This window comes from Sciurus carolinensis, chromosome 10, assembly GCF_902686445.1.
Source record: "Sciurus carolinensis chromosome 10, mSciCar1.2, whole genome shotgun sequence".
NCBI classification, from domain to species: Eukaryota; Metazoa; Chordata; class Mammalia; order Rodentia; family Sciuridae; genus Sciurus; species Sciurus carolinensis.
In genome coordinates, this window is record NC_062222.1 from 11,209,683 (window position 1) to 11,230,350 (window position 20,668).

At 39.8% G+C, this 20,668-nt stretch overlaps 1 protein-coding gene and 1 long non-coding RNA gene across 3 annotated transcripts in view; one reads left to right on the top strand and one right to left on the bottom strand.

Annotated features, from left to right (window-relative positions):
- Positions 1-1,375: 1,375 nt before the first annotated feature.
- LOC124994136 (uncharacterized) lies at positions 1,376-6,606 on the bottom strand. Its single transcript, XR_007110455.1, has 3 exons — positions 6,538-6,606; positions 6,027-6,103; positions 1,376-1,471 (listed from the first exon to the last, which is right to left on the bottom strand). It is a non-coding gene; the product is annotated as an uncharacterized LOC124994136 (long non-coding RNA).
- Positions 6,607-8,118: 1,512 nt separating this feature from the next.
- The window catches only part of Pcdh10 (protocadherin 10), a 56,866-nt gene continuing 44,316 nt past the window's right edge, over positions 8,119-20,668 (top strand). For both annotated transcript variants that reach the window (XM_047567520.1, XM_047567521.1), the window contains exons 1-3: positions 8,119-11,582; positions 13,198-13,256; positions 13,793-13,899. In XM_047567520.1, the coding sequence (XP_047423476.1) occupies positions 8,952-11,582; positions 13,198-13,256; positions 13,793-13,899 (2,797 nt within the window). In that variant the 5' untranslated portion in view covers positions 8,119-8,951. The remainder of the gene's footprint in view (positions 11,583-13,197; positions 13,257-13,792; positions 13,900-20,668) is intronic.

The following is a 20,668-nucleotide window of genomic DNA, read 5'->3' on the forward strand; positions in this document are numbered from 1 at the left end:
ATACTATGTTAAAAAGTTAGAAGAAAATAAATAATCATCACAAGTCTGTTGTTCCCCAAATTTTGAGAAACCTAGAAATAAGAAAATGATGTTTTAAAATTCAAGAACTGTCTTCCTATCAAAATGATTTTTAAACTGTATCTGCCTATCATTTTATCATATAAATTTGAACTTAGAATTTAAAATTTTGGGAAGGAAGCAAATAGAAGTGTTAAAACATGACTATGGAAAAACATCATAACTTGGAACTCGGGAGATAGCTCAGTTGGTAGAGTGCTTGCCTTGCGTGCACAAGGTCCTGGGTTTGATCCCCAGCACTGCAAAAAAAAAAAAAAAAAAAAAAAAAAATCTCATAATTGGATTTTTATGGTTTTAAGCTTGTACAAAATTAGTCTTCTTCATTTAATATATGCATATAATATTAAAATTTGTATTATAAATTATAATGGGAACTATGTAAAATTATTTTTATACCAGTTTAGTAAATAATGTGTATTGCATAAAGGAACAAAAAACATGAAAATCAATGTCAATTGATTAAGTCTATCCCATTCAAAACATCTTAAATGTACTAGGAGTTAACATTCACTATGGGCTAAAAATTTTACATCTATCATTTTACATATTTATCATTGTAGTTTAAGCCTCACAATGATTCAACGAGGTAAATATACCATCATATTTTAACAGATGTTTAGAGTGTCTGTCACTTTTTAACCGGGTTTCAAATAAGTTAAATAATTTGGCCAAGTTCAAATATCTGGAAAAGCAAGGAATTCAGCCCAATTCAATTTAAATTCTAAAGTTTATGATCTTTATAATTTACCAAGTCATCTTCTGCCACAGTTGAGGGTCATCAGAAATGAGAAAGATGTTATAATTTACCCACAGAGCCCTCATTACATAACTTGGATTACTGCATATACAGCTAGAAAAAATAAGATTTTTTTTTCAGTTCTTACTACCAAAATATTAAAACAATTTTACTTACAGTAAGTAAAAATGATACTATGATTATTTTCTTTTGATTATTTCTCTCCAAATTTAAAATTACTTCTAAGTTGTTTCAAATTTTTCCTTTGGTACAAATAAATCTAATGATTTAATTTTTTAAAAAATTTCAAGTAAATTTAATTAATTAAAACAATTTTTCAAAGCAACATTGATGACGAAATTAGTATAAAGTGATAGTTGGATTTCACCTAACAAAACATATTTCCCATTTTAAAAAAGCACTTGAGAAATGCATACAAAATAAACATTATTTTCATTGTTCGAAGTGAATCCACTTCCTGTTTATACCTTACTTTTATAACCTCTTATGAACAAAGAGAGCAGGCAAACCTTCTGGAATGGCGGATCCATGTGGTGATTTTCAGGAATGAAGCAGAGGCTCTGCTGCTTAGACATATATGTTTTATTAATTTCCACGTTCCTTCATTAAAATCTATGATTCCCATGTCAGGCACTTCTGCATGGAAAAGAGAAGGCTGTTTATAATCTCACTCTCTTGCAGGAAAATATATTCAATCTTTGGTACCCTGATTGAAAACAAAACAAAACACATCTAAAAAAAAAAAAGAAAGAAAGAAAGAAAGAAAGAAAAAGAAAAAAGAACTCAAACATTTTTCTTTTTTGTTTGTTTTGGTTTTTAAGTACCAAGATTGAACCCAGGGGCACTTAACCATTGAGCCATGTCACCAGTCCTTTCTATTTTTTATTTTGAGACACGGTTTCCATAAATTGCTGAGACTGGCCATGAATTTGCAATCCTACATTGGCCTCCCCAGCTACTGGGATTACAGGCTTGTGCCACCATGAAGGTCACCTCAAATGTTTTTATGAATTCTTCATGACTCAACTCCATGCTTCTTATGACTGGGATAAAATAAGCATTCCTGTCAGTACAAAATTTGGACGAAACTTATGTCTAAACTAGCCCACTTTTTGCCTTATTTTCAACTGGGCTAGATTGCAGAAATATGGAATAGTAAAATGTGCTAGGACACCAGCAGCAAAAGACCTGGATGTGAACTTGAATTCTAAACATGCTTTCTGGTGTTATCTACAATGTTGGGGTAATAATACCTACAGAGAGAGGGAAGAACAAATAATATAACATAAAAAAAAATTCTTGGCACTCAATAGCTGATGAAAGTCATTAGTTACTTTCACCTAAAAATATGAAATATTTCAATAAAATAAAACATTATAGAATATGGTACTGCAAGTCCATTTAAATAAGACATCATGGAAATCTAGTTTTTCATGCAAAGTATTATACTAACCAGGAAGTAAAACCGAAAGTAATTTTTAATCAAAGTATGTTTTATTATTTGTTCTGACTTACTACTCTAATTCTAATTACTAATAAAACTTTCAGCATGTGTTCAATATTCTTTCTATAGTGCCCATCTCCAGTAGTATTTTAAAACTCTTTAGAATACAGTTGTGTGGCTTATAACCTCAATCACAATTCGGGTAATTTCATTCTGTATTTATAAAATCAAGGATGTCTCTTAAGAAAATAATTTGCACTTCCAGAGAGAAAGAAGTACTATGCTAGCTTGGTATCACTGTCAAATAAGTAAAACCACTGGGGAAGGAAAAAAATAAGAGCTTTTTCAGGATAACTTCTCTCTTACTCATAAGAACTTAATCAGAACTTGCAATTAATTTTTGAAATTGTTCTATATCTATCTCAATGTTCGAAGCTTCGTTTTCTGCCTAGGGGCCCATCAGTAAACCCACACATCTCCCTGTTAGTGAAGCAGCTGGTTTTTAAATGTCTGTCTTGTAGTTCTTATTTACAATCCTAATCACATCATTGATTTCAGCAATCTTTCAGTAAGAGTGGTTATTAATGCTGTCAAAAGCAAAAACTAGTATTCAGTATGTTGTTTCTTACTCTTTTTAATAAAAATGAGTAATTAAGATGAAGCCCAATAATGTGACTCTAGAGGGCTCTGGGTGATTAGCAGTTTCCCATTGTTGAGTAAGCAACACAGAAAAGGCACTACCCACTTAAAATTGCACATGTCTCCAAAAAATACACCCACTCTAGAAGCCACAGATGGTTAAATAAAAATGCTCTTCATAATTCAGAGGTAACTAGATTTTTGTATTTTTCCAATTCAAAACATAGATATCATATCAACATTATTTCTGATTGATTTTTTTTTCTCTGTAACTTATGAAAGTCTGCAGGATCTATTTTGTCTACTAAGACAAAAAGAAAAAAAAACACTTAGGTGCATTAACCTTTTTATTAACCCAAGTGTGTCTCTAATATACTAAAAATAAAACAATATTCTAAAAAAAGATAGGGTAAAACAAATATGAAGAGGTTAGAGACATTTTGGAGAAATAAGATTTTTCAATTTCCAAAGCAATGAAAGAAAAGGGTAAGATGAGGTAATGCATTATGATTTTCAGAAAAAGAGGTCATGAGGCAATAAAGATTGTCATACTGAATCAGGTCTATTTATTTGCATTCTGAAAGATGATGTGGGACAGCAGAAGTTTTAAAAAATCTGTTTGCTACCAAAAGACATAATATGTAAAGCAGTGGGCAAGAAGAATGTATGTTCCATTTTCATTATGCACCCACTCCCAAATCCCAGAGAGAAAGATATATATGTATATACACATACATACACACACACATACATATATGTATATAATATATATACATACACACACATTCAAATCAGTATCAAACAATATGTATCAAACTATATATATGTATATTTTCAATCAGTGTCAAAAGTCATTGCCTTATTTTAAAATATTCTCTTATTGATCAATTTTTTTATAGAAAGGAGGAGAGTATAGTATCTGCCCTGAAACAGTATTATTAGAAAATGATATCCTGAGCATTAGGATGTATAATTCATGTTGCTTTCATTTGCTTGGGCCATTGTAAAAATCCATAAATCATTTTCTTGTTCATGTATTGCTTAAGTGCAATTTGTCATTTTGCATTAGAGGGCTGCTTCAGCTCATTCAGTGCTTTTAATTCACTGTTTAGAGTTTAACAAAATGCTGGCCCTGTCTGATAACTAAAAAGACACTGAAAGGTGAAGCCACACCAATATCAGCCAGGTTAAACAAAATGAAGAGGCATATTTCTACTCTGAGTATCAAGATAATGGTGCTTAATGGAATATCTAGTATTCTCAGTTCCAAGAACAAGGACTGGTTTATTCTCTGTTGAGTTCAAAACATTACACCACAGTAACTAGAAATACTTGAGTACTTACAATAGCATAAGCTATAAATCTTTTGCAGAATTTCCAGTCAGTATTCACTGTTTACTAAAGATAAACAAAGAATAAAAGTGTCCATGGCACTAGTTCCAAAGCCTTGCTTTCCTACTTTTTAAGTTAGGTCAGATTACCACAAAGAAACAGATTTCATGGTTACCACAAAACATGCAAGCAGTCTGGGTCCTTTGCCTTGAACTTTGGGCTGTGCTTACTGGAAATGACAAGTGACAGAAACCACCTTGCTCAATCCTGGTTCAGTCTGGCATCTGAAACACTCCTTATCGATAAATCATTATTTCTTTTAATTCTTTTTTTTAAAGATATTTTCTCTCAAATCTCCTAGCACATTGCGATAATAAGAGGATTTAGAAACAAATTGCTTTTGCATTAATTTAAGTCAACACAAACACTCATTTATCCAAAGGGGGGTTAACAAACTGGTTTCTCTCCAGCCCTTTCCAGCAAAGACTAGGGAAGAAAACAATCGCTTTGAAATCTGTTTCAAAGTTTGTAAAACGCACTTCAAGAATCCTTAGCGACCCATTATTTCTGCTGCACTCAGAGCGCAATGAAAAGACAAATGTGTGTTATCGCTATCACATATAAACCAAGACTTATGAACCCAGAAGTTTATAATCTCCCTCCAATGATAAAACCTTCCCCTCTGTTCAGGGATGCAGTTCCTCGTAGCTCAGACAGCTGGCGCTCCTGGGGCTTGGAGAGGGACTGAGGGTGGATTATGTACACTAAATTTGCTTTTCCCTTCCCACTCCTGTTATGGGGAGTCCAAGAACGCAGAATATACCTGAAACTCTTCACTTCAGAGATCGTCAACCTCGTCATCTAGGCTGCTGCACATGTAATAATGACCTCGCTAAATTCTGGGGTCCACGGGAGAGAGAGTGAAAAAGCAAAAGGGAGTGGGGGGATCTGCCTAATTGCCATAGCAAGCTAGAAAGTAAACCTGTCAGTTTAAAAGGCATTTTAAGAAGGCAATTTTAAAGTGTTGCTTTGTTTCTTGGGTGAGAGGGTGGAGTTATTTTAATGGTTCCAGGGTAAAGATGCAGAAAGCTATTAATGCCAAAGTCCAAATGTTGGCTCCAAACAAAATGATCTTGCAATTGTCCTTGGAAGGAGTCGCCTCGCGAAGGGCGGAGGGCCGGGCGCGGTTCTATTCTGCCCAGAACACCCCATCGTCACCCCTCTGGTCCCGGGTCGGCGCCGCGGAGACTAGAAGTCATTGAGGATAGATCTCTGGAGGACCCAGGCCTGGCGTCGCTAGCGCGGACACCGGCCTTGTTGACCCAAGAAATCCGGTAGAGCCCCCAACAGGCGAGCCCTGCAGAACCAGGGCTCCAAAGCAGAATTATCTGGCTTGCCCTACGCTGCTTTTGCCGCTAGGAGGCGCTTGTAACCCACGTTTGCGGAGAGAGTTCCCATTCAAACACATCTGCTACCAAAAAAAAAAAAAAAAAAAAATGCAGCTCAAGTGTTACAGTGGATGTAGTGATTATTTACAGGGAAATCTGGCCATCTCTCCACGTTCTCAGCTCCACCTCTGGAACCTCTCTGGCTTTCAGCAAACGCCTAAGTCTGCTTAAACTTCAAATACATTTCGGAAGCAGAAAACCTATCTCCCCAATTCTGGATCTGCATTGTCATTCAGCCGCATGCCTCTCACACGTAAACACGCGCGCACACGCGCGCGCACACACACATGTGTTTCCATACGTACAAATGAACACATTAGAAAATTACCATCATTTTTACTAGGCTCCTGGATTCTGATGAGTCAGCTTGAAGAGCTCAAAACATTTCATTTCAACCCTGCAGATCTGAAGAAAAAGAAAAGGGGGAAGGGGTGATAAGTAGAGATAGAATACCGTATTAATATTCAGATACACTATAATCTCCTTTTCATTGATCCACAGGTCCTTTTATACAGTGCCGCTCCATTCCCGGCCGCAGACGTGATGCTAAAATCATTTTAACTGCAGCGGTTTTCGCTTGGCTTTGGCCAGTCGTCAATTTACTGCAGCTGGAAAAGGATTAGCCATTTTTGCTGGCATCCTTTCCTTCTAACCGTTCAAAAGCAGGACCCATCTCCCTGAAAGAGCCAACTGGAGGGGGGAGGGGAGCGGGGCGGCAGCAGGAACTCGCGGGACTCGGGAGGATGCCTCAGTCTACAAGCACGCCCGTGGACGCTCCCGCTCTTTAACTCCCTGCCTGGAGAAAATGGCAACATACCTCGGGGTCGGAAACGACTCACCATTTCCCGCAGATTGTGGTGGTGTTACTCTTGGGTCATTCATTAGCAGAAAGCCGCTAGGGAATCTTCCCATCCTGTGGCAGGAGAAGGAAACTGAACAGGGGCTGCTTTGGTGAATAAACAACCCATTCCCTGTGAGCAACCCGTTAATGAATATAAAATATATTTGTATATCTTTCCTTGGAGAATTGGCATTCAATCCACTCTCCAGCATTGAAGAGTTCGCGCTGTATTTTAACTTCACAAGAACTGGGTGTGCGGATGCGCCGCGTTGCCCCGAGCCTCGGGAGTAGGCACTCAGAGCTGGTCAAGCGAGTCCTTCGGAACTCAGGGGAGGTTGGGCTGGGGCTTACATAGAACCGAGCACAGGGCCAGGGAGGATGAAGGCGAGCACCGTGACGTGCAAACGTGTTTGCAGATACCCGCAGCGGTGCACACTCGAGGCCCCGCGTGTGTACCGCACCAGCTCACCGCCCTGCCCGCCTACGCAGCAGCCCCGCGATCACACCGGAGAGCTGATCCCAGGCAGGGCAAAAATTGGTACCCGGTCCAGCATGGGGGCGGGGAGAGATCTCCAATGTCAAAAGAGAAAAAAAAAAAAAAAAAAAATAGGGCAGAAAATAGCCCGCGCTCCTGGTCGCTGCGTGGCACTTGGCCAGACCAGGCGCAGGGATATCGTAAGAACCTTGCAGCGCCGGGTGGTGCTCTGAACCTTGCCCAGGAGCCAGGCGTTTGGATGGCGGACTCGTAGTTAGTCAGTAGCTCAAATGAAACTCTTCAGTCTTTAATCAATGCACTTTCGGCTCAAATCCATGCCCCCAAATAAATTAATCTATTTGTTAAAAATTTTGTGGATATGCATTTAGGGAGGCAAGAAGCACGTCTAACGCGGAAGCACGTCTATAGAAGCTGTCATTCCAAAATCCCTCCGCTTTTTAGGACCCACCTCGGTACCCCATTCCAACCATTTCGTTCCTTTCCACAGGATCGCTTCAGACCCTCAGGTTTAGATCGACACATGCTACATAATATTCACTCTTTAAACGTCCTGCCAATCTCTGCTACAGTCCCTTAATTGGGCAACCCCTGCCAATTAGTGGCCCTTGTGCAACTTTTTCCTTCTCGGTGATTTTTTCCATGATCAGTAGTAACAGGGAAAATACCTTAAAGGAAAAAGAATGTTAGCATCATTGGAAATCCCGCTCCTCGGAGATAACACCGCAGCTGTTGCTATTATGTTTTCGCATTTGCTGATGCAAACAGGGGAACCTCTCTACTCCCTTCCCATTACCTGCGCCTGGGGACTAGGGAACTTTCCGCGGCAGAGTCCCCAGCCAGCGCCTCGGGACCTGCCGGGCTGTTCTCTCTCTCACACTCACACTCAACCCGAGCAGCCCGGGCGCGGGTTGTGTCCCGCCCGGACTGGCTGCCTAGTGACGTGCCTATTTGACGGCCGGTTTGACCAATAAGCATTTGCTCAGTGGGTGGTGCTCCTCGACCATTGGTTGGCAGAATGAGGGCGCTGCGCAAAAACAGAGAAGCCGAGCGCTCGGAGCTCAGAAACTGCCAGCCGAGATCACAGGCTTTGAGGCTGAAGCTGGAGGAAGGAAGGACTGAAAGAAAAGAGACAGGTTAGAGGCAAAGAGCCTTGGGAAGGAAACAGCAGAAAAGAAAATTGCTCATTATATTTACGGAGAGGCAAGTGACGGTGGAGATGAGGACAGAGGGAGAGAAGACTGTGAAAACCAGAAAATACAAATAGAGCGAAAGAGGAAAAAAAAAAAATGTCAAGAAGAACATCCAGCCGGAGAAATGAAGAGAATGAAAGTTTTATGCTGCAGAGCCGTTCTGTGTTTTTCCGGCACAAAATTTTCTCGCTGTTTTTAAGCTCTCCTGCATTAGCCAGCCGTTGATATTAAGAGGCATGTTCAGCGGTGCCAGCAGCATCTCTCCTTCCTTCTCCTCTTCCTCTTCATCTTCCTCCTCCTCCTCTTTTTCCTCCTCCTCATTCTCCTCCCATCAGCAAGAAGACAAACCGAGGACAGTCTTGAAATATCGAAATTTCCTCCTTGGGATTTGCCAGCGCCGCGTTGCGCCAAGACTGTCGGAATAAAGGACGCTGACTATTGTATTATCATTATTTTATTAATTGGTTAGTAGGAAGATTACAGATGAGGAAAGGGGACGTCTGTCACCCTTCCTGCGCTAAGATTGAAAAATTAGACTGGATTGGGGGAAGCTTTAAAATGAAGCAAAAAGAATAAGATTTTTAAAAACCGAAAGCCACAGGAACCCCCCACGTAACACACTTTTATTTGTATTTTCTTTTTGAGATTTTTTTTTTTTCGTGGTGGTGGGGGAGGTGATTGGGTGGCTGACTAGCTACTGGGAAGCTGCTTCCTTTCCTTTTGGAGATGATTGTGCTATTATTCTTTGCCTTGCTCTGGATGGTGGAAGGAGTCTTTTCCCAGCTTCACTACACCGTACAGGAGGAGCAGGAACATGGCACTTTCGTGGGGAATATCGCTGAAGATCTGGGCTTGGACATTACAAAACTTTCAGCTCGCGGGTTTCAGACGGTGGCCAACTCACGGACCCCTTACTTAGACCTCAACCTGGAGACTGGGGTGCTGTACGTGAATGAGAAGATCGACCGCGAGCAAATCTGCAAGCAGAGCCCCTCCTGCGTCCTGCACCTGGAGGTCTTCCTGGAGAACCCCCTGGAGCTGTTCCGGGTGGAGATTGAGGTGCTGGACATAAATGACAATCCTCCCTCTTTCCCGGAGCCAGACCTGACTGTGGAAATCTCTGAGAGCGCCACGCCGGGCACCCGCTTCCCTTTGGAGAGCGCATTCGACCCAGACGTGGGCACCAACTCCTTGCGCGACTACGAGATCACCCCCAACAGCTACTTCTCCCTGGACGTGCAGACCCAGGGAGATGGCAACAGATTCGCTGAGCTGGTGCTAGAGAAGCCACTGGACCGAGAGCAGCAAGCGGTGCACCGCTACGTGCTGACCGCGGTGGACGGGGGAGGAGGAGGGGGAGGAGGAGAAGGAGGGGGAGGCGCCGGGGGAGCAGGCCTGCCCCCCCAGCAGCAGCGCACCGGCACGGCCCTACTCACCATCCGAGTGCTAGACTCCAACGACAATGTGCCCGCTTTCGACCAACCCGTCTACACTGTGTCCCTACCAGAGAACTCGCCCCCCGGCACGCTAGTGATCCAGCTCAATGCCACGGACCCCGACGAGGGCCAGAACGGTGAGGTCGTGTACTCCTTCAGCAGCCACATTTCTCCCAGGGCTCGGGAGCTCTTCGGACTCTCGCCGCGCACCGGCCGGCTAGAGGTGAGCGGTGAACTGGACTATGAAGAGAGCCCCGTGTACCAGGTATATGTACAAGCCAAGGACCTGGGCCCCAACGCCGTGCCTGCGCACTGCAAGGTGCTGGTGCGAGTGCTGGATGCTAACGACAACGCGCCGGAGATCAGCTTCAGCACCGTGAAGGAGGCGGTGAGCGAGGGCGCGGCGCCAGGCACAGTGGTAGCTCTGTTCAGCGTGACCGACCGCGACTCCGAGGAGAATGGGCAGGTGCAGTGCGAGCTGCTGGGGGACGTGCCCTTCCGCCTCAAGTCTTCCTTCAAAAATTACTATACCATCGTGACCGAGGCCCCCCTGGACCGAGAGGCAGGAGACTCCTACACCCTTACGGTGGTGGCCCGGGACCGGGGCGAGCCGGCGCTCTCCACCAGTAAGTCCATCCAGGTCCAAGTGTCGGATGTGAACGACAACGCACCGCGCTTCAGCCAGCCGGTCTACGACGTGTATGTGACCGAAAACAACGTGCCAGGCGCCTACATCTACGCGGTGAGCGCCACTGACCGCGACGAGGGGGCCAATGCCCAGCTAGCCTACTCTATCCTCGAGTGTCAGATCCAGGGCATGAGCGTCTTCACCTACGTGTCCATCAACTCCGAGAATGGCTACTTGTATGCTCTGCGATCTTTCGACTACGAGCAGCTTAAGGACTTCAGCTTTCAGGTGGAAGCCCGGGACGCGGGCAGCCCCCAGGCGCTGGCGGGCAACGCCACCGTCAACATCCTCATAGTGGATCAGAACGACAACGCCCCTGCCATCGTGGCGCCCCTACCGGGGCGCAACGGGACTCCAGCCCGCGAGGTGCTGCCCCGCTCGGCGGAGCCGGGTTACCTGCTCACTCGCGTGGCGGCGGTGGACGCGGACGACGGCGAGAACGCCCGCCTCACCTATAGCATCGTGCGGGGCAACGAAATGAACCTCTTCCGCATGGACTGGCGCACCGGGGAGCTCCGCACAGCGCGCCGGGTTCCAACCAAGCGCGACCCCCAGCGGCCTTATGAGCTGGTGATCGAGGTACGCGACCACGGGCAGCCGCCCCTGTCCTCCACTGCCACCCTGGTGGTTCAGCTCGTGGATGGCGCGGTGGAACCCCAGGGCGGGGGCGGGGGCGGAGGCGGCGGGTCCGGGGAGCATCAGCGCCCCAGCCGCTCCGGCAGCGGAGAAACGTCGCTAGACCTCACCCTCATCCTCATCATCGCACTGGGTTCGGTGTCCTTCATTTTCCTGCTGGCCATGATCGTGCTGGCTGTACGTTGCCAAAAAGAGAAAAAGCTCAACATCTACACGTGTCTGGCCAGCGACTGCTGCCTCTGCTGCTGCTGCTGCGGCGGCGGGGGTTCCACCTGCTGTGGCCGCCAAGCCCGGGCACGCAAGAAGAAACTCAGCAAGTCGGACATAATGCTGGTGCAGAGCTCCAATGTTCCAAGTAACCCTGCCCAGGTGCCCGTGGAGGAGTCCGGGGCCTTTGGCTCCCACCACCACAACCAGAATTACTGCTACCAGGTCTGCCTGACCCCAGAGTCCGCTAAGACCGACCTGATGTTCCTTAAGCCTTGCAGCCCTTCTCGGAGTACGGACACTGAGCACAATCCTTGTGGGGCCATCGTCACCGGTTACACCGACCAGCAACCAGACATCATCTCCAATGGAAGCATTTTGTCCAACGAGGTAAGGCTGAAGCGAAAGGACCACCATCTCTCATCTCCTCCATCCGAAAGCCTCCTCTAGCCCGGCCCCTGTATCTCTGGTGCACTATGTATTTATTTTTCGGATATTAGCTTATTTGTATCGTTGTGGGAGTCGTGGATGTGGGGTTACCTCCTCCCACCCCTTCGTGTGTAACCCAACTTTCGCGTTGTTCCTAATTCTCTGCGCTCCACCCTCCACATTTATTTTCATTCCCTCCCTCTTGGTGCTTTGCCACCTTGAAACTCCCTCCCTCTCTTTCCCATGTTTCCTTTAAAATCTTAACCCTCTGTCGGCCCCTTCCCTTCTTGGAAACCTGGGGATGTTTGGGAAACTGCGCGAAGGGAGAGGAAAATGTGGGGGAGGGGCTTGCTAGCACTGGCAAAGGTCTTTTTCTCTTCGCATCTGTCCCAGACGTTAATAAAGTTGATTCTATTTTGCTTTGTTTATCGCTGCTTTCAGTCGCGTGTACAAGTAAGCTATAGATTGCTTGACTTTACCCAGTTGTCTAAACTCGAATGCATGGTTTAGTGAACAAGTTATCAGATCCTTATCCTCTGAACTCGGGTTGAAAAAAAAAAAAAAAAAAAAGCCTTCAGTTCTGCTCTGGACAGCATTTACAGACGCTCTTGAAGCTGAACGCCCACACAGTGTGAATTTGAATGAAGTTGCTTTGGCACAAACCCCTGTAAGAGTAAATAAAGTAAAAGAAAGCTTCAACAATTGTTTTAAATAACTTTTGGTTAATAATCATTTTCTTGCCACTGTTTTTGATATATCACTACTTTTGGCTTTCTTCATCAAAGAATTTGGCTTGTCAATTCTGACTTCTTTTTAAGAGCTAGAGAAGTGGCAAAGTTGGATGGTGGGCGATGGGGAGAATGGAGTTGGTTTATGTACAAGTTTGGACCGGAAAAGGTGTGTGGGTGGTGGAGGCTGGGAGAACAATGCAGAGGGTCTTTGGAGGGGGAGAAGGTTGAGGGGGGGTGGGCAGGATTTTGAACTCCTTGGCAGCTCCTTAATTTATTTATTTGAGTCAGATATTACTCATTGACTTTCATGAATATATTTGTACAGCTCATTTGTATCTAAAGCACATTTTGAAAATAAACAACAAAATAATTCCATAAAACATCCAAACTTTTTGCTTATTGAGCGTGCTGTTTTTTTTTTGTTTGTTTTTTTTTTTTTTGTTTTTTTGTTTTTTTACGTGTCAACCAGTATGCACCCAAACACATTTTAGGCCACTGAAGGAGAGACCAGAGTATAACTAGGTTGACTCTGTTAGAGACAAAATAGTTCATGAGCCCTAACTATGAGGACAATTCCATTCTCTCTTTAAAAGAACACATCTAAAGTTGGCCAATATTTTTTTAAACCTTTACAGCTGACAGAAAGAAATTTGGACTCAAACGTCTCTGTTTATCTCCCCTGGACTTAGGCAGCAATCAGTAGGCTGAGGTCTTAGAAAAGCTTAGAAATTCATAAAAGTATACACAATTTCTTAAACTAGATGTTGTTTCTAACCTCAAATGCAGACTGTAAGTTAAACTCTTAGCATTCAAATGCTCTTGATTTATTTATTTTTTTTTCCTAGACTAAACACCAGCGAGCAGAGCTCAGCTATCTAGTTGACAGACCTCGCCGAGTTAACAGGTATGGACCCTTTCTTGCCCTAGCATGGTGTGTGGACAATTTACTACCTAGTAAAATGTATAAAGTAGGTATATTATTTGATATTAAAGTATAAAGTATACAAAGTATTTTAAATTCAGGCAGGACAAAAATGTTGATGATACTCTTTCCTATACTACACATTTTTATAGGAGTATATTTCATTTATATACAAATCACAAGATATTTTTGTCAGTGTACATGGCTTACGTGGCTTATGATAGTTTTCATAACATTTAGATGTATATTTACATCTGTTTTATGAATGAGATATAAATATATACTTTAGTCCAATCATAGAAAAATGGTTAAACTTTGCACATCTTAAGTATTTAAGTTGACCATGATCAATTTTCAAAGAGGCAGGCTTAGGTTATGAAAACTAGCTTTATGCAGAAATAAAGCCAACTGAGAGGTCTGTGAATCTGCAGCACACATCTGTGACCATGTGGTGGCAGAAGAATGTTTTCTGTTTCTTCACCTTTTTTATTCTAATATTGGCATTTTTGTACTTCTAGTTCTGCATTCCAAGAAGCTGATATAGTAAGCTCTAAGGACAGTGGTCATGGAGACAGTGAACAGGGAGATAGTGATCATGATGCCACCAACCGCGGTCAATCAGCTGGTAAGTGTGATCAAAGGGCAATCTAAGTGCTGACTTTGATAGTTTTTTTTTTTTTTTCTTTTTTAAAATGAATCTAGAAAAGATGGTGTCCTAGGTAACTTTCTGTCAGTTTAATTCTGTCAGAAAGATGATGTCATCTTATGTTGTTGTGTGCTCAAAGAGGAGTATAAAAATGTAAAATTGCCTTGGATAGGTGAAATCAGGAAATGATTGTGGAACATCTTTCATTTGTAATGTTCTTTAGTGGAATTATATTGCATACAGAAAACCATAGATCATTCATCTGGTCGGGTCCCCAGTCTTCAGTTAATTAGGGTATTATTAGACTTATTTATGGGTAAGGTCTCTGAAAATAAATGAAATTGATTGACCTCTACAAGGTCACAGAAGATAAATGGACGATTGGGGTCTAGTATCCAAATTTCTTAATTCCATAGTAATGCACTTTGTGATCCACCAAAGTATTGACTGAGAGAAGGAAAACTGACTGTAACTCATGGTGGGTTGAAAATAGGGTTTCCAATCTTGAGTCTTTGAGCTTCAGGACACAAGTAAACATGTGTAATGTGTGTTCTTTGAAGCATCTTAGTTTTTCTTGTATTTTCCATAGGGTTTGTGTTCTGTTAAGAGTTGACTCTGAGTATCTTTATATGTGGACTGATAGTTACTGATGAGAATTGCAATATAATATTTTTGTTCACTGTATTGTGCTTTAATTTTCTCTAAATAAGTTCAACCTTTAAGTTTTATATTAGTTCTAATGACTAATCCCAAAATAAATGAAAAATGTTTTTTTTAAAATGAAAATTTCACAAATTTCTGGTTTTCTGTTTACTTCATTGGATTTCACCTCTGAAGGGTGCTTGTTGAAGTGTAAACTTTTTTCTCCTAATTTTGTGTTTATTTGGCACACAAGGAAATAGAAAGGCTAGTCGATTTTTGCAATGTCTAAAAAATATTCTTCATTGAACAATCTCTGGAGTCCACACAGCTTGCTTGAGATTTAATCTTGATTTTGGTTAATAATACTAGCCTAGAGTGATGGGGTCTTATTTTTAAGGTGACATTAGTCCTCGAGAGCATCCATTCCTGAACACACTTGGGTGACCTCTGAACAGGGCGGAGGCAGTGTGTCAAAGGGCAGTGTACACCCCATGGTGGCCTGGCAGCAGAGGTTGCTACAAGCCTCTGACTTGGCCAATGTGTGCTGTGTCTGAGGCTGCCTTAGCCTTGGGAAACCCAGGCAGGATGAAGGGGAAAAAGGCTGCTCAAGGGTCTCTTTATATCGCTGCAAGTCATTAATATGCAGACCTAATGAGACTTGAGAACTGCCAAGAATCCCCGGAGGTCCCTGCCCCTTGCGGGCCGTCACGCTAAGTGAACAGAGCATCTATTTAGTGTCTGGGAACCTGACAACAAATCAGATCTTGCCAGAAGTTTATGTGCAAGTACAAAGTCCCTTTCATTTTTGCCCTATATATGGTATATGATTTATTGTCATCTTTAAAAAAACTATACCTTCCGAATGGTCCATTTCTAGCCTTTCTTTGCAGTTTCCAACTTAACTGCAAGCCTTTTAAAACAAGGTGTCTGAGAGAAAAAAATGAATATCTGCTACATGTTTTTTGGATGCAGTTTTCTTCTTTCCCACCCACCCCCTTTTGGTTTTTCTGTAGCACTCCAATCTCAAAGAACATTTCAATTAGTTTAGTCCCTTAGACATAATGAGCCATAATAACCTAACCAAAGAACGGGAAAACAATAAACATCTGCAGAAAGGGCTAAATTTGCAAGATAGATGGGAATACATTCTTATTGATGTCTTCCCACTAGCTATTTTATTGCAAAGGCACTCAGTATTTCCATTTTGGTAATGTTTCTTTCAAATTATTTGAGATGTCAAAGCATTTAGAGGAATATTAAAATGTAAAGTATTCACTGAAAAACATTTTGAAGAAGTCAGTTTTTCTTTTTCTTTATCAAAATGGTAAATGTTCTCTGATCCCTAAGCTCTTGAGCATGTAAAAGTATCAATTACAGAATTACCAATCCATTTATGTATTTCATTAGTAGTTACAGGGCAGCCACAACATACTAGGCACACTAAAAGCCGTTTTAGTTTTAATAAAGCACTTGTACTAAGTAATTGTACCTTTGTGTGTTGAATCACAACCAGAATTAATATGTCTAATTTTATTGTAAGAATGATTTTAAGTGTTTTCTTTTTAAAGTTTAAGTCCTAAATACAGAAAATTAAAATGCATTTATTTAATGACTTTTTTCAGCCCATACTGATGTTATGTATTATACATCCCACAGTCAGTAGCTTGAATGTTGTTTTAAAAAGTTAAGCCCATTTCACAAATACATCTGTTTTATTTGTTGGTAAAGCCAGGTAATAATGATCTTCCAAGTTCACAAATTTCGGTAATACCATTTATAACCCTTCTGTTTTCAGGTTAAGCAAATTTTAAAAAGCCATAATATCACACTAATAAGCAAACCCCACTTAAGTGCATATTAAATGGGGAAATTAAATTATCAGGGGAAATTAAATTATCAAGGAAAATAATCTTGGAAAGATAAAAAAATTCTGAATTCTTCCTTGCAGTTTGTAGTTCATCCCAACGACAGTACCGACACTCTTTAGCTTAGAGCTTCACCTGCTCAAACTTCCTTTTCCTTTATTTTCTTACTTTTCTTTTCCTGTGTTAGTGTTACTTCATATTTATTTATTTGGATATGGCTTCTGTTTATTCTTTTATGAATAGTTTTCTTTTCTGTTCTTTCTCTTTCCTCCCTTCTTGCTTTCTCTCCTTTCTAAGCCATGTGCAGTCACCAGTCTTGTGCACAGAAGGGCTTTAAGCACCAAGGCAGCTGCACAGAGAACCACATAAGCTTTTTCAGTTTCCCACTGCACCTGGCTCCATGTGTGAAATTCTTCGGCTTGACCACTGCTCTGTGCCACTTTTCTTTCTATAGCCTTGTCAAGGTGCTTTCCGTTTTTTTCAGTACACTATTGATGTATTGGTTAGGTATGGCAGGAGTCCAAGGAGATGTGGTAAATGCATGCATAAACCATCACAAGAGGAAAAACTGACTAATCACAGCTTGAAGAACTAAAAAGGTAGACTTAAAAATATATATTTTCAATCTTCTTATTAAATCATTAGATAAAAGATAATTTTTCTCTTTTGGTATATAACAGTTTTAGTTACATATTAAACATTTTAAATATAACTGGAGTTATATCTAGGATCTCTTAGTACTGAGAAAGTTTTCCTTCAATTATTGAATACCTATACTATAAATAACATTAGAATTAATTATGAATTCGTTCTTTTAAGAAAACATGCTGAAGAGGAGAACTCTGAAGAGTGATGAGTTACTTGTTATACTTGGCCTAAAAATTCTCAAGTTTCTCTTATAAATTTTTCTTCATTTGTAAAGAAGTTTATCTGCTAATGTTTAGTTCTTAGCCAGCAATTATGAGCTCCAACATTATGTATGGTCAAAATTTGGCTATAAATTTAAAAAGTAAAGTGACTTCAATGTCATTACTTTCAAATTAATATATTAAGCCACATACCACTACAATGTCAGCAAGAGAATTATTGGTTTATCATAAAGTACAAACATCATTTTCCTTACTCCAATAAGAATTTAAATATTGGCAAATTAATTTTTAGCTTTGTAAATAAAATGATTTCACACCACTTGTTTACAAAAATTTATTCAGGTTTCTTTTGAATCCCTGAACTACAACATATAATGTGAAGAGATTTTTAACTAGGAAAATATGAAAGACAAAAGTTTGAGAGAAAACTACTTTGCAAAATAAGTAGGGACACCATTTTGATATACCTTTATTTTTTCATGAATTAATTATGTTGATGAATATCTGCTTCCAAACATTTGCTTAAAAATTATAGAAATGTTTATAATTATAGTTAGCATTTCTTAGTTTCCCATTATTAGGTAGTTGAGGGAAGACTGGAAACTTCCTAAAAAAATGAAAGTTGGTTTATTTAAAATCGATTTATCATACTTAATGAAGGCATGTTACATGATAAAGAAATATGCATGCACTTTTTTTATTATTATCACCAGAAGCCAGCACCAGTTGAATACAACTGTAATATTATTGAAATCACAATTTGTTCTCATTGGAATTATCCACTTCCTCTGACTTTAAGGGACAAATTTAAAAATATGTACTTTAAAAATTTATCTAAATATATCTTTTTATAACAGGCAGTCTATCACGTCAGCTGTCATGCCTTGCAGAACAGATTATTTCTGAGGACTGGAAAAAATAAATAAGTGGAAAAAGAGATTGCAAGTAAAAAAATACGTTGAGACATTTCTTGGATATTAGGAAAATTTAAAAATGAGGTTTGTCCTGTACTTTTCCTATTCTACAAATCCCAAGCTCAATAGTTAGGTCATTCGAATGAAAAAACATGTTAAACATTAAATCTTAAGTTTCCAATTTGAGCCATTTAAAACATTTTTAAGAGTAAAGCAAAAAATATGTATTTTAACATGTCATAGGTACATGTCAGTTCACTAAAACTTAAATATACCCCTACTTATTTGGTATTTGTGGTAATACATTTAATGAGACTAGTGATAAATGATAGAAGAATAATATTAGTCATACAGTTACTCCCTACGGTGAGAACCCCTGCAATGTGATACATTTATTTGGCTCTCAAACTATATATCTAAATGAAAAGTGAAAAAAATCCAATTTCAATTAATATCTCTGCTACTTACTTGAAGTTTATTGACTATGTTATGTTTACTTTCTTTTCTATGTCTGATGTTTCCTTTGGAGAATAGATCCTTTGGTTTTATCAATAAAGGCAGTAAAACACTAGGCACAATGTGAGCTGCTTCATCTTTCATTCTAGTTATGTAATCTTGTATGTATTATTGCTAAGAAAATTCCACTCTAAAAGGATCCATTCATAAATTTATTAAACACCATATATACAATTTTTTCCTTTTGTTGAGTGACTTTGTTCTTTCACAAAACACTTTTATATAATCCTTTTTTGTTATGCACATGCTCTATTTTTTTGTACAGATTATCAATTGTTAAGAACCTTATTATATCATCTAAGGGAATTTAATCAGCCTCTAATAGTTAAGACAGACAGAAAACCACAGGTTTGAAAGAGGAAAAAAATGAGCATAATTGAGTGTAAACGACCCACAAAAATAATTTCCACCAAAAGTACTTTTTGATATCATAAAGCAACATCTTTATGTGAACATAATCACTTTTTAAAAAATTCTGTGCGATATTGCAATATTCACAATTAGAAGAGTAATTGACCATGGTTGCAGAAAAAGAAGTGAAAAGATTTTGTATGGTCTTATTTGGAAATTTTAAAATGATATATATATCAATCACGTGAAGAAAAATTGTATTACTTGCAGATTTTGCATTAGGATCTAACTTTACCAGATCTAATTAAACAATTTCATCTTAAGTTTGAATATAATTCCATCAACTCTTCAAATTTAGTGTCTTAAATTTATTTTGAAAATAATTCATTTCTCATAATAATTTTACTCTTAATGATAGTTTCTTTTATGGGGGAAAAAGCCTTTTTTCTGCATCACACCATTAAAGAGGCAGCATTTATAGCAGGGTGTCAAAATAAAAATCTCTTCTCTGGGTCTCTGCTTATATACTATGTTCTTGAATATCAGAGACATTCTCCTTCCCTTTCCTTTTTCTTTCTACATATCTTCTTGTAGAACTAGGATAAATAACTGAGCTTCTCTTCAGTGTCTAGTGGAATATTTACATGTCTTACATGTGTTCTCAGTTATATTCCTTAATACCAGCTTCAGCTCACGTTTTCATTCCTCAACAGTTCGCTGATCAGTAATTTATTTCCAGACTTATGCATGACAATTATCAATGGAACGTTATAATCAAAGTCAGACGAGGCATTATACCCAGTTTAATTTAAAACAAAGAAGTCATTAGATAGTGAGATTAATATATGATAAAAGACTTGGTGTTATTTCTTTAAAAAATATGTAATTAACTGTTCTTAACTCTAAAATACTTGTAGATAAGCTAGAATTTTTTTTTTAGAATTTTGAGGGGCTGGGGATCTAGCTCAGTTGGTAGAGTGCTTGCCTTGCATGCACAAGGCCCTGGGTTCAATCCCCAGCACCGAAAAAAAAAAAAAAAAAAAAAAAAAAAAAAAAAAAATAGAATTTTGAAAACATTTTTTATGCTTGAAAAATCTTAATGCATACTAACAAACATACACAAATCAATATATAAGTGAATACTGCCAGGAGTTTGAAAACTAATACTTGCTTAAGGGCTCAAATTGTTTGTTACACTTATAGAAGTAATAAGTATGTTCATTAAATAAATATTTTTCTGTTGGCTAAAAATATGCCAGTTTTTCCTTACTTGGCATTTGCTGAAGAGTTTCTTCCGTAGAGATAAATCATACTTTGGTTATTTCAAATTAATCTCGTTTTAAAACATATTTGGTAAATACGTTACTATGCTTAGAAAAACATTAAAATACTATTTTTGTTCATGTGCTTTTCTTTGTAGTGATATATATCAAAATGAATATCAAATAGTTTTCTGTAGTACTCAAAAATTCTTATACCTTACTTAAGAACCTGAATGAGCTTTCTTGATCACAATCAGTTAATTAATAGTCTTGTCAATCTGAGGAAGACAATGAAATCTGAAGTTGTCTTTAGAAATCTTGCTATTATA